Source organism: Toxorhynchites rutilus, chromosome 2 (assembly GCF_029784135.1).
Source record: "Toxorhynchites rutilus septentrionalis strain SRP chromosome 2, ASM2978413v1, whole genome shotgun sequence".
Taxonomy (NCBI): Eukaryota; Metazoa; Arthropoda; class Insecta; order Diptera; family Culicidae; genus Toxorhynchites; species Toxorhynchites rutilus.
In genome coordinates this window covers 28,089,896-28,103,855 of record NC_073745.1, presented here as the reverse complement: position 1 = coordinate 28,103,855, position 13,960 = coordinate 28,089,896, and the positions used below count along the sequence as shown (strand labels likewise).

The 13,960-nt window shown below is 43.0% G+C and overlaps 1 protein-coding gene across 3 annotated transcripts in view; it reads right to left on the bottom strand.

Moving 5' to 3' along the window:
• Positions 1-1,281: 1,281 nt before the first annotated feature.
• The window catches only part of LOC129764885 (protein chiffon-like), a 68,707-nt gene continuing 56,028 nt past the window's right edge, over positions 1,282-13,960 (bottom strand). For all 3 annotated transcript variants that reach the window (XM_055764444.1, XM_055764446.1, XM_055764447.1), the window contains 2 exons: positions 9,924-11,291; positions 1,282-3,097 (listed from right to left, as the gene is read on the bottom strand). In XM_055764444.1, coding sequence (XP_055620419.1) covers positions 2,019-3,097; positions 9,924-11,291 — 2,447 coding nt within the window. In that variant the 3' untranslated portion in view covers positions 1,282-2,018. The remainder of the gene's footprint in view (positions 3,098-9,923; positions 11,292-13,960) is intronic.

The following is a 13,960-nucleotide window of genomic DNA, read 5'->3' as shown; positions in this document are numbered from 1 at the left end:
TCTTCGAAACAGCAATGAATAATTTTTTTTATGAAAGAGTAAAAAAATGCTACATTTGTATGAAAAATAAATTATGAATTCGTTAATAAATGACTGAACTACACGCAATTGTTTGTGTTCCAATATTAAATGAAGCAGACTTTATTAACAAAAACGTGTTTGTCCGCGTTCACGTTCACGGGAACTCTAAACCTACCTTTACCGAACTCGAATTTCATGTGTTGCAATTGCATTTTTGAAATGTTTCCCAAAAGAAAATATCAGGGACGCAAACCAAAACAAAATAATTATTTGAAAATATGCAACAAGCAAACCAAACAACTCGAAAAACTATGACACTTGCATCACATGCTCTCACTCTGTCGATGCTATCGACTTGCATGGTATCTGTTCGAACAAATTCAAAGACGAAATAAATTATATCATACTAAAATAGATACACCCATAACTCGCTATGCGACCGCTCTTTTTACGGTATTTCGTTGAACAAGCTTGGAACCGATCCGATAGAGTTTGTATGAATTTGTATTGGAATAATGAATTCTTTATACGGCTTTTTTTTCTCAGCGGCCCAGGAACGTATCTAGACCGTAAAGCGAGGAATGGGTGTACCAATAATTGCACGAAGCCTTTTCTTGAATCAAATCAAAAACATTCCGTAGCAATAAAATAGCAGTTGCTCAGAGAGTCCTTGGTAGATATGATGTCGTATGAATTACGTTTAGGTTCGTGAGAAATATAGATTACGTAAAGTAGGCCAAAGTGGCATCACGATAAATTTCATCAGCTCTATTCGATTTATCGGTCATTATTTTAAAACTAATGAATAAAACGGATAAGCTCTAGCAAAGTAAGCCTCCAGAGCTACCAGTTCTACATTTCACAATTTCAGGATTTCTTCGAACGGCACCAGTTGTTTTTAAAATATAGTATTCCAATATATGATAATATTTATCATAAAGTGTGGAATGTAGAACTTGCAGCTCTGGAGGCTTACCTTGCAAGAGCTTATCCGTTTACTATTCATTCTACTTCTTCTGAACTCAACCTATAAAACCCTAATTACTATTTTAGTAACATATGAAATAAGCATAATAAGTATAAACAAGGACATCATAATAATGATTGAAAATATTAATGAAGAACACGCAAAAATCGAATGCAGAAAAGATAAAAATTGCCTCAACGTTTAAAAAGAACATCGCCTCATCGAAAAAAAAACTGCAACAGACAGAACATGCTTTCTTTCATTCTATTTCACCTGACGATCCGAAGTCCATCTTAATCTTTTGAACATCGTTTTCTTTATTACAGGATGGTTTATCATCATGGGTTTTAATTTTTTTCCGACACTATAATTTAAAATGATTTTCTCGAAGGTTTTTTTTTGTTTTTTATGTATCCACGTACTAATAGTTCGTAAGCTTTCTAGACTTTTTTTCTCTGTTTACGTTACCCTTACGTTCATCGTTCTCCTTCTTCATTTCATTATAATTTACTTGCTTGGCTTGTTGAATTAGCTACGGCATTTGGAAAATAATGTATACAACTAATGAATAAATGGATTCCTATCTCCCGTCTAAAAACTCTTCCTGTCTGTATGTGTTCAATAGTTACCTAACTTGCGCTACACAGCTAGACTTATTAATAATAGTCTGAACGAGAAATAGTACAACTTAAAAAACATTCATAAGCAGCTTCGGTTTCCATCCGTATTTAAAACAAACAAACGGAAGCGAAGCTAAAAAAACAAAACGTAACATTGTCGTTATTAAGCGCGCGCTACGATTTGCTTCCTTTCTGCTTTCGCCGCAGTTCTCTCTGCGCGGCAGTTTCCTCCTAATACACATTCCAATAAATATCGGTATACTGTTAGCCTTGGTTCTCACGATTTCTTTTTTTTTTTTGGACTCACAGAGCGAAGTGACTCATAGATTGAATAACGCCTACACATCCACAAAATGTGTGCGCACCACAAAAACAAGACGTTTGACTCATTGCGCGAAAGCGGAACTTACCTATCTTTCCCTGTACCACCTCCCCCGTGGTTTCCGCAGCTTCCGGGGAGAGAATTTAATCGGACTCGGCGTTGGAGGCCGATTTTTTGTGGACCGCCGCTGGGGGTTATCACTGATATGGCTCGGATCCACATCCAACAGGTCTGGCTCTCCTTCGCATCCTGCCGATGTGGTGGTCCTGGCTGTGTCTGTGGTTGCCGCGGTGACGGGGGGATTATGATCATCCTCTAGGAGACAAATCGGAGAAGACGTGTCGCCGGATGCCGATGAACTGTTCCCGTTGAGTTTGTGTTTTTTCTTCCTCTTCTTTTTCAACGGTTTCCCGGAAGAACTGATGAGCGCACTAGTGAACACCGACCGTTTGTACGTTTTGACGGGAGTTCGGGAGGATGATCGGGTTCGCATCGAGGAACAGTTGAGTTTCTCCAAGCAAACGATCGGCTGAAGGGTGGATGATTTGCTACACGCCGAAGAAGTTCGCCTCCTCCTGCTGCCGGCATTCGCTGCCGGATGACGGGAGTTGTTGCTGATGCGTGAAACCCGTGAACCAGGTCGATCCAGAGGTTCGTCCGATTGAAGGGCACCAGTAGGTAAGGGTGTTGCGCAGCTTCGAAGAGAGATAGGGGTGACACCCGATGACACTGGGGGATGGTTCGATGGCAAATCTTCGGTGCACAAGTTGATAAGCGTGGATGAAGTTGTATCACAGTCATCGCTCACGAAGATACTCCGGGAACTGATCGAATCGCACTCTTTGTCGTCGTCATCGGGGATAATGGCAGCTATTGACGAATTCGTACAGTTGACTTCGGATTTGGTACGTGCCGGAGTGGAGGGTTGTTGTGGATGGGGGTGGTGGTGGTGGTGATGGTTAGCAGAAGAAGCATGCTGTTTTTCGCTGACTCCACTTGACGGGTTTAAATTCGTGATGGCACCAGGTGACGGCAAAGGAACGTTGTAATCGACCCGTGTCATAGTGGTCGTAGTTTTAGTCACATACTTACTGCTGGGTAAAATGCGAGATCTATTCAGAAGGTTCACTTCCTCCATTCTACTTGGCACAGGAGTTGAAGGACGATCTGCAATATCGGGAAAAGGGGTAGTATTAATAAAAACTTCATCATCGTCTGATCACACTATGTGGTTAAGTAACGACATTGACAACCGAGGAGGGAATTTTTGAATGTTTCTTGTCAAGCAATATAGATATCGCTAATAAAGGTAATGAACCAACGCTCACAAACGCTTTCAGACAAGAAGTCTTGAGAAACTAACACTGTGCAGCCCGGTTATTTCAGAAAAAAATCATAACTGACACGTTTCTTAAGAGTCGGTTCTGTCTGATCATAGATCATAGTTCAGAGATAATATCGAGATCTAAAAAAAAACAGGGATCGGTATTTTCTTGAATTCGAGTCAAAAACACGCAACAAAAAAGTAACGTCGATTCAGCAGCAGCAGCTGAAACACAAATGAGGGGCTCAGAAGGAAAGGGGTGTAAGTGACTTGATCGATTTCTCTTCATCAACTTTTTCTTTCGCGAATAACTCGGCTCACAAAAACGTTCCAATTCGATTTAGCTATAGAAACCGATAATTGAGGTTCTGACATATCGTCCACATTGTCAAATAAGCTAGGAATGTGTTTGCAGTTAAGTTATGATCAAAAGAGAAAGCTGATGAAGAGGAATCGATCAAGTCACTTACACCCCTTGCATTCTAAGCCCCTCAAATGTCTGCATTACTCGAAAATTAACCAAGCAAATGAAACCAAATTAGACATATGGAGGTTTTAGGGTGCAATACATGTTTCTATGGTGGTTAGACACTCTACCCCCCTCTTTTAAAGGGGGGTGGGGGGCTGGGATCGCTGTAGCTATGGGGAGAATGACCAGCAGATTTTTAGGCAGAAATAGTTGAAGTAATAGAATGTATAAACGAAAATAAACAGATTTGTGGAGGCGATCTGACGTCACTCCCGACATTCTTCCAAAAATGGAAGTAAAGTGACGAGCCAGCAAAAGTGTTGAATGTCAATATAATAGAGAAAAAAAAAGAAAAAAAAAAATATATATATATATTTGGTTCTCAAATGGGGATCAACATAGGGTAGGAGCCTGCCTGTTGGTCTCAAATGTTCCTATCTCACGCCTCCACGAAGATCATATGACGACATTTTTAGATCGGGCGTGAAATGGAAACACACACCTGGTCTTGGCTCCGAGAACGGGTGTCGAAAGTGGCTAAGTGAGGGGGTGCGAGCGAGTCAGAGCGCTATATCTCTCCCGGGGAAGGCCTCCCGGGTCATGGAGGCCTTGCCAACCCGCTGTCTCCCGGGCAAAGGAGATACACCCAATAAAATGGAGCTACGATCACGAAGAGTAATTAGAATGCGATCACCCGAACTGGAGCTGGTCCTGGAACGGGCGTAAGAGCGAGCGGCCAGCGGCTGGAGGGCGATGTGCAAGAGCGGGCCACCAGCCGGGTTCAACCCGAAGAGCTACCGCCACACGGAAACAGCAGCCATCGACATCACCCAAGAAACGCTGCGCCTACGAGACGTGTTGCGACTGCCAGACGACAGTCGTCCACACTTGTGGGTACCATTAGGCGCCGGATCATGTGGACACACGAAATGAACGAATTCGTGATCCGCGCCTATTACATCTGCACTGCTTTGGAGACGGACATGAGCGGTCGCCCTCGAATACTAACAATGTTCGAGGAAGCGTATCCAGAGTTCGTCGGGAGGCTTGATCAGAACGCGATGAACGCGAGGCGTAGAGCGATAGTACGCAACAACATGCTCTTCCAAACGCAAATCGACGAGATCAAGCAGCAGGTGCAGAGAGCAATAAGCTCCAGGAACAACAGAGCAAGCGATGTGTCGAGACGAAGTTCAGTACGGCTGAGCAATTCATTCGCGAGTGGGGCACGCGAATCAGCACCAGTGGAGGCCACAGTACTACAACCCCCTGAGCCGGAAGACCCACAGCCAGATCAACAACTACTACGCGATCTGGTCTTCCACTACGACGAGGCGATCTCACAGTTCCGCGACACAGACCCATTGTCGCGCCCCAGGATCCCGAAGTTGCAGCATTCCCGCAGGCTGACAAGTGCAGTAAAGCTCATGAACGAGCACGTTCTTCCGCTGCACTTGGTTGATGCTGAGAACATGGAGGAGCTGCAACTGAAAGTTTACTGTGCTGCTGTGGCGACCGCCAAAAGTTTAGGATACCGTATTAGGCCAAGAGGCGGACTGCTCCAACATCTCCGTGAAAGGCGTGAGCCTCCATGGCGAAGGAGATTGGAGCAACGGATCCTAAACAAGCGCGCCGCAATTGGAAGACTGATGGCGTACAAAAGAGGCAGCAGATCGGTGAAATTATGTCGCCAAGTTGCTGTGATCGTGCGGCCTACTGAACTTCGCCAGCTGGGAGCTCACCAGCTGACGGAAAAACTCGACACACTGGTACAGCAATTGAGCGTCCTAACCAAACGGCTGAAACGTTACTCGGACTCTGCAAAGCGCCAGGAACAAAATCGGATGTTCAGAGATAACGAAAAAGCGTTCTACGACCACATTAGCGACGAGAAGCCCGACTACCGCGGAGGTTTGCCAGATATTAGCGATGTGACGAACTTCTGGGCTGGTATTTGGGAGACCCCAGTACAACATCGCGACGGGAAAATGTGGTTAAGACGGGAGAAGGAGAGTTGTGGTGAAATTGGAGAGATGCCAGCTATCATCGTCGAAGAGAACGATGTCCGCGAAGCCTCGCGGTACCTGAGGAACTGGGCAGCACCGGGCCCCGATGGTGTTCAGAACTTCTGGCACAAGAAGCTGACCGTCGCACATCAAAAGATAGCTGAGTGCTTCAACAAGGTGCTACGTGACCCACACAACCTCCCTGAATTCGCCACCCGTGGCGTCACATTCCTCCTCCCGAAAGACAGCAACACATTGAACCCATCAAAGTACAGGCCGATAACGTGCCTATCGAGTCTGTACAAGATATTAAGCAGCATCATAACCGCCAAAGTTTCTGCCCACTGCGAACAACACCATATCATTGCAGAAGAGCAGAAAGGATGCAGAAAAAATACGCATGGCTGCAAAGACCAGGCCATCATCGACGCAGCCATAGTCGGCCAGGCGGTTTATAACTAGCGGAACCTAAGCATGGCCTATATCGATTACAAGAAGGCTTATGACTCCATACCTCACTCGTTTCTCGTCCGGGTATTGGAGCTCTACAAAATTGATCCCGTCGACGTTAGGTTCCTGCAGCATGCGATGAGGCAGTGGAGCACGTCTCTGCACCTTAGTCGACAAGTGTCGCTGTGTCCACCTGCTGAAAGGACAACTTACCGAATCCGGAGGCTACGAGGTCTATGACGGCGAGTTTATAAGAGACATGGTTCGTGGCGAATCCTATAAATATCTTGGATTCCGACAGCTCACCGGGATTCGCCACTCCGACATCAAGACGGAGCTGCGAGACAAGTTCTTGAGTCGAGTGAACTGTGTCCTGAGGACTTTCCTCAACGCGGGGAACAAGGTACGCGCGATCAACACATTCGCGGTTCCCCTGCTGACCTTCAGTTTTGGTGTAGTCAAATGGAGCAAAACTAACCTAGAGGACCTTGAGAGGAGGATGAGGAAAGCATTCAAAGAGGCCGGAATGCACCATCCTCAATCGGCACTGGAGAGAGTTTCACTACCACGCAAAGAAGGGGGACTTGGAATCGTCGACATTTCTGCACTGTGTGTTGCCCAGGTACGACAACTGCGCGAGTACTTCGCAGAACGCGCCAACCAAAACGCGCTATACCGGGCTGTCTGCGCCGCCGACAGAAGATACAGCGCTCTGCACTTGGCGCAAGCGGAGTACCAACTCAACTGCAATCTGCAGACAGTGGAGGAGAAGATTGCAGCTTGGAAGCAGAAGGCAGTGCATGGTGCCCACCCCCATCAACTGGACCGGCCACACGTCGACACGGCCGCATCTAATCTGTGGCTAACGCGTGGTGAACTCTCTTCAGTAGTAGAAGCCGACATGATAGCCATCCAGGACAGGATAATGCCGACGAGAAACTGCAGGCGGTACGTCTGGCATCAAGACGTTGATGACATTTGCCGGATGTGCCATCAACCAAGTGAAAACATAGAGCACATTTTGGGAGGCTGTCCCGTTTTGGCCAACGCAGCCTACACCGAGCGCCACAACAACGTGGCCCGTATTGTTCATCGACAACTGGCGCTCCAATGTGCTCTACTGGAAGACAACGTACCAAACTACCGGTACCTGCCTGCACCTGTCCTGGAAAATGACCGTTTCAAGCTGTACTGGGATCGCACTGTTCTGACCGACCTCTCGATCCACCACAACCGTCCAGATATAATGGTTTACGACAAGAGCGACCGCAAAGTCACCATCATCGATGTCGCTATTCCACTGAACCAGAATCTGGAGGAGACCCACGGTCGCAAAATCTGCAAGTACCGACCATTGGCCGTGGAGCTCAAGGAACTGTGGGGGCTAAGGGAGGTCCCAAGAATTGTTCCAGTCGTTCTCTCTAGAACTAGAATTGTCCCGAAGACACTTCTGGAAGCGCTAAAGGTGTTGAACATGGAGAAGGAATTGGCCGGCATCCAAAAGTCGGTCATCCTTAGCACCTGCGCGATTGTCCGACAATTTCTCGGTCAGGACTGAAACAGCACGAGCATGCAGATACGTGCATTCCGCAGAGCCTAGTCCCCCTTTGGCATTCAGAAGCCCGGGGGCAGGTGAAAAATCTGGCTAGGTTCGCCTTAACTAGGCGTGAGATAAGTCTGCCAAATATAAAATAAATAATAAATAAATAAATAAATAAATATATATATATATATATATATATATATATATATATATATATATATATATGGTGATCTTGGTTTGTCTGATTTAGGGTGTTTTTATGCAACTAGTAAATGCAATCGATTTTTCTTAATGAAAATCACATATTATATAATCGATACGAGTTTGGGTTTTTTGAAAAGCCCCAAGTCTCTAGTTGCTGATACTACCATAAGGCGTTGAAATTATTCTAATTTTTATGTTTTTTAACGATTTTCCTCAAAGAGAAATTATGATCATGGTTTGTCCAAAAAATGATAATGGTTTGTACGGTTTTAGAAATCACCATTTTTGAATGAAAACATTCGAATTTTCAAGTAGATGTTTCATTTATCATTGTTTGAGTTTACTGTCTTTATGTTGATCCATTCATTATTTAGGCTTTCTTCAGAATATTCAGAATATTTCTTGGGCATTTTGAAAGTGTTCACCTCAACACACTTAACACAGAGAAACTTTATTTCTGCTATGCACGAAGAACACAATAAACAAACTGCAGCGCGCCAAGCGGTTGCCATAGAAATTATGTGGACAAAACAACATTAGTGAATTGGACAACTCATGATCAGAATTGAGGTCATCGAAATGTGTTAATTTATTGGTTTAGCTATGTAAATCTGATACTAATGGTGTGCAAGCTTGATGTTTACAATATTTGTAAGCGTTATAATCCAGAAAAGGTCTGAATACGTGCCACATAATCATCTTGTGATCGATTGAAAGTTAGCTCGACATTCGAATACCTGATTTGACAAAGGTGTGCTGAATTAGAGCATTCAAAAAAGTGGACAAACACAAACCATGATCATATTTTCGACTGAACAAACCAAAATCATTTACCTTATGCGAATTTCATGCCAATTCGTCCGAAGAGTTGAGTTATGCAACTCCACCGCTCCAATAAGATCTAAAACTTTGTCGAAAACACTATATCTCTATATTAGAATTAGTAGTAATTTTTTCAAAAAAATCATGAAAACATTGCTGTTAGAAAAATCTTTTCCCTGTAAAAGGGTCCATCTTCTGATGTAAGGGTAACTTATTGGAAATTGTAAGTGCTATTCTAATTTTTTTTTTGAGATAAAAATTACGTTTTTAATGAAATAATATACATTTTAAAAATATTTTTTATTTCAGCGTAATTTTTGTTCAAAAAAATTTGTATTTTTAATGAAAATATAAACAATTTTCTACATTTCATCCTTTGACCAGAATTTTAACTATACAATGAACTCTCCCTAACTCGATATACAAGAGACCTTCGTGTTAGGGAGGTATCGAGTTATGGAGAGTGGTAACTAAATCAGATATATTTGGTACAACTGTTCTGGATTCCTGGCCATTGCGATGTACAGAGAAATAAACAAGTAGATGAACTCGCAAGACGCGGCTCAAGCTCACCCTTCACTGATTTAGAACCATTCTGTGGAATTTCTGAATGTGTGTTGAAAAGTGAGCTGAAGAAATGGGAAGATCGGGAAGCGACGGCCAACTGTACAACTTAACCAGTCAAAAAAAATTTCACGCCGTGTATTAAAATTACTCAACAATTGCTGAGTCTTAACAAGAAAGCCTTCAGCACATTCACTGGTCTTATAACAGGACACTGTCCGAGCAAATGCCATCTTAGAAACATATGTTTATTACAAGATGATATTTGTCGTTTTCATAATGCCGAAAGCGAAACCTCGAAACATTTGCTCTGCGATTGCTCTAACAAGACGCAGACTTCATCACCTTGATAAGACTATTCCGGAACCCGGGAAAGTCTGATTTGCGTCGCCGATCAGGATTATAAATTTCATCAAACGGATTATTCCTGATTGGCACCTATCTCGCTATAGCTTTCAGTCTAGTCCTTCATCACTAACAATAGATAAACTGAGGCATAGTAGAAAAAATGAGGCATACCACAATAGTTCAAAATAATGGGCGCAGTGATTCACACTCAACAGGATCAAAAGTATTAGTTTTGATATGTGTAACCGTTCCAACATACTCACCATCAACTGCCTTCTTTGGCGTCACTAGATCTTCTTCGTCCTCCGTCATTAGCTGATCAATCTTGTCCCCTTGGGGGTCCTCATCATCGATCATGGTCATTGTATCTTCAAACTCGTCATCTTCCTCCTCTTCGTTCTCATCCTCATGTTCCACCTTAATCTGCTCCACAGATCCACTATTCTGAGATTCCTCCGTCGGCGAGTTTCGTAACTCATCCCCGCCTTCCTCCATCTTAACATTCTCGCCTCCCTCCTCACGTTTCACCTTCAGCAAAAGTTGCTGCTTCCTAGTGACAATACGCTTCTTCGCATTTGGCCACCCTGTCCTGTTGATACGTTTCCTGAATATCCCGAAACCGGATCCTCCCCCATCGAATGACTTGATCGAAATAGAGCTAAGAGCCCGAGGCCTCCGGTCGTACTGAACAATCTTCCGCACGATGCTTTCATGGCGGCTGACCAACTTCAAGCTAAGGGGTGGTTCTTTATCACAGGCTTGCACGATATCGAGAAGATCACGCTTGATGGGTGCCTCCGCTCCCACTTCCCCAATCGATACAGTCTTAGCGACTGGCGGAACTTCAAGCCCAAAGAACACATCATCTTCCTCCATCGGATCGCATGTGCCCTTCTCACTTAAAAATTCCTCCAGCTGTTGGCACATCATCTTGTAGTCTATGTAAGAATCCTGGATCACCGGTGGATCGAATTTTATTCTGCTGGCACCACCACTACCCCCACTTTCCGGGGGTTCCACGACCTCTTTCTCAGTGACTGGGTCGCTCCCACAGGAAGAACGAATTTCATCCCCAAGCGCCGAATCCGCCTCCTGCTGCGGCTGCTGCTGTTCCTGTTTCTTGGGACTATACAATGGACTCGGTGGTCGAAGAAGGCTGGTTTGAGTGATGAATGGAATGCTCGAACATGCGCTGATCGTTCTCCGTCGATTATGCTGCTGTTGCTGCTGCAGAAGACCGAGAATGGCTAGCGTGGAGGCGTGCTCCCGGGGACTCTTCCGAGGGCGTTCCGATTCTATAAGTAGTTTTCGCTTCTTCAGTGGCAACGATAGCGACTGATCTATTACGATGTCAGTGGTGTTAGGTGCTGCTGCGCCGGAGATTGGAGCAGTCGTCGGCGGTGATCTCGCTGTCGTTGTGGTGCCTTCGGTCGCAGGAGTGGCAGTGGTTGCAGTAACACCACAACTACCGCCATTACTACTACTGCCGGTGCTACTATTACTACTGTTGTTTGTTGTGGTGGTTGGTATACTTGACTCTGGTGCTTTCGACTTAATGCGATAGTTGAGAATGCAACAGTTTTGCTGCAGCGCAGGCAGCGGCCCCATCTCGTATGGCAGTTTCCGGTATGCTAAGGGAGAAAAGAAAACCGTAAGTTACATTAGCTTCTGGTGATATTTGCAATGAAGTATTTTTGAAGGTAAAGCTCGCATTTCGTCTCTGTATTGCTGGACAGGTGCTAAACACGCGGTCTGGTAATCATTATTGTTCTCGCTATTTCGCGTGTCGGTAACGTATTATTCTTCAACCTATTATAAGGCAATGGAAACTATATTGCCACCAATAAAATATATTTGCTCCGTTTCTCTAACAATATTGTTTCGGTATGTCCTATACTGCCGTAATCTCACAAAGTGACGCAAGCGCCAGAGGGAGAAATTTTCAGTACGAGACTTTTCGCAAAATTGCATGTATAATCAGCATACGCGTACATTACGAAAATCTGATCTGTACAAATTGTGTACAATTGATGGAAAACCTTGCCATCGGCTCGATTTTTGAAAAAATGCAGTATTATTTAAGCTATGTTACCAACGCCAGTTTGTTGTGGAAACAGCAAATTTTAATCGCTGTTTCCAAACCGATTGGCGTTCATCCATCAAAGTATGGGAGAATCTGTTTCCAAATATTTTCTACAACATGCCACCGTTGAGTGGAGCAAGAGGCATCAGAGAGAAGAGTTCTGCACATTTTCCGTCTTTGTAGCGTGTGTCGAGCGGGCCAACGTAGTTGAGAAACCGATTGTAATAACTATTGACAGCATCTTCTATTCCAATCCAAATGCAATTGAAAACATCCGTGTTGAATAAGATAATGCCGTCCGAAATTATCCGATGTAAAGCAAATACAGTTTACGCGAGGATGTTCTGAGTTTTGTTATAAGATACGTTTCGATGGAGATTTTAGACATTACCCAACTCTCAGCTTCAATTCATCCGAAAAAGACATTGAGCAAGTGAAGTAAGTGAACATCGTTAAGATGCTTTTTCCCTTGATTGATGTTGTTATTTGAAATGTTTTGTCCCTTCTCATTCATTCTATGCCATCAGAACGGATTAAAAATCATATCGCATCAGATTCCAAATTACGTCACATTATAAGGGAAATGGTGCTTGCGCCACATCACAGTGGAAATGGCGCTTAAGCCATTCCGTTTTGAAGCTTTTACAGGGTCATTTTTCCACATTTCTATAAAACTTCGCAGTCGTTTGAAAGGATTTGGTATTCTTTATCGATTTATAACATAAAAAGTAAAATGTCAATTTTGTCGCTTGCGTCACTTTGCGAGATCACGGCAGTATACTCATTGGGTTCAGACATTAATCAGTTTCCCGAGCGTAAAAAGCCAATCTGGTTCATATTCATAGGAAAATCGTCAATTAAGTATGTTTCTCGATGAAAACATTCTATATAACTCAACGGATAATGATAAATTCAGTATCACTGAAATTCAATTTTCTGATTTTTTTCTGAGGCTTCTATACGCCATTCATCGATCAATTTTCCCACATTTTCGTATGAATGGAAGCGCTGCTCAGAAAATACGTGTGTCCTATCGTTGCAAATGGATGGTTGAAATGTATGATATATCGTTCCAAGGCATTGAAATGATTGTTCATAGTATTTGAAAAAGGGAATTGAGGTGTAAGAGAGAACGTTAAAATATGTAACACATTATTCTAAATTTTTATGTTCGCTTTGCATGTTCCCGATATCAATACTCGACGTCAGAGTATTGCTCAAACGATGAATGTTACTATTATATAATTATACTTATGTTCCTACAAAACTTAGTCGCTTCTAGCCTTGAAAAAGGCCAATTAGCCACCACTTAAGCAGCCAACGCCATTTGGCTTGGAAGAACGTTACTACAACCGTCTGACTCAAAAGGTACGATCCTAGTCGCCTATATTGCATCAATCTAACTGCCGTTCTACGCATAGTTTTCCCATGTTACTTTTTGACGATTTTCATTTTTCTTCATAAAACGTTGTTTTTATGCATAATCTTACGGAAAAACACAAAACAACATATAGTTTATTCCCAACTTTTAAAAGAACAACATCAAGCTCAATTGTCCAATGTTGGTATTCTATTCATAACTGTCCCACCATTTCTTTTTTTTTAGATCCATATCGGTTCAAGTACAAGAATTTCATGTCAAACTTTGAACAGGCCTAATGCACTCTTTTTTTTTTGAAGAACGAACTAATTCTCAAACAAATAAGAAAAAGTTTAACAGAACACGTGTACAACTTGTTAGCGAATGCCTAATAACAATGAGATTTATATTCTGCGAAGGTGTTTCAGATCACTCATTTCTTCATAAAACGATGTTTCTATGCATAATCTTTCGGAAAAACACAAAAAAAAATTATTGTTTGTTCCCAGTATATCAAAAAACAACATCAAGTTCAATTGTCCCATGTTGACATTCTAGGCATAACAGTCCCACCATGAATTTTTAAACCCGTAATCAAGCTTGATTGATTCAGTGAGGGGATCTCATCACATTTCATTAAACAATAGTATAGTGCTTATAAAAAAAACCGGTGTATTGCTAAATTGAAATGCTTAAAGCTTTTGGTAGACAAATATGCGGTAAAACTGTGATTGCGTTTTTCTCAGTTGCTAATTTTGGAACATGGGACAACTATACGTAGAACAGCAGCTAAGGGGTGTTATAAAAGTAGTGATACGAGGCCTGTTCGAAAAGTATCGAGACTCTAGAATTTCCGT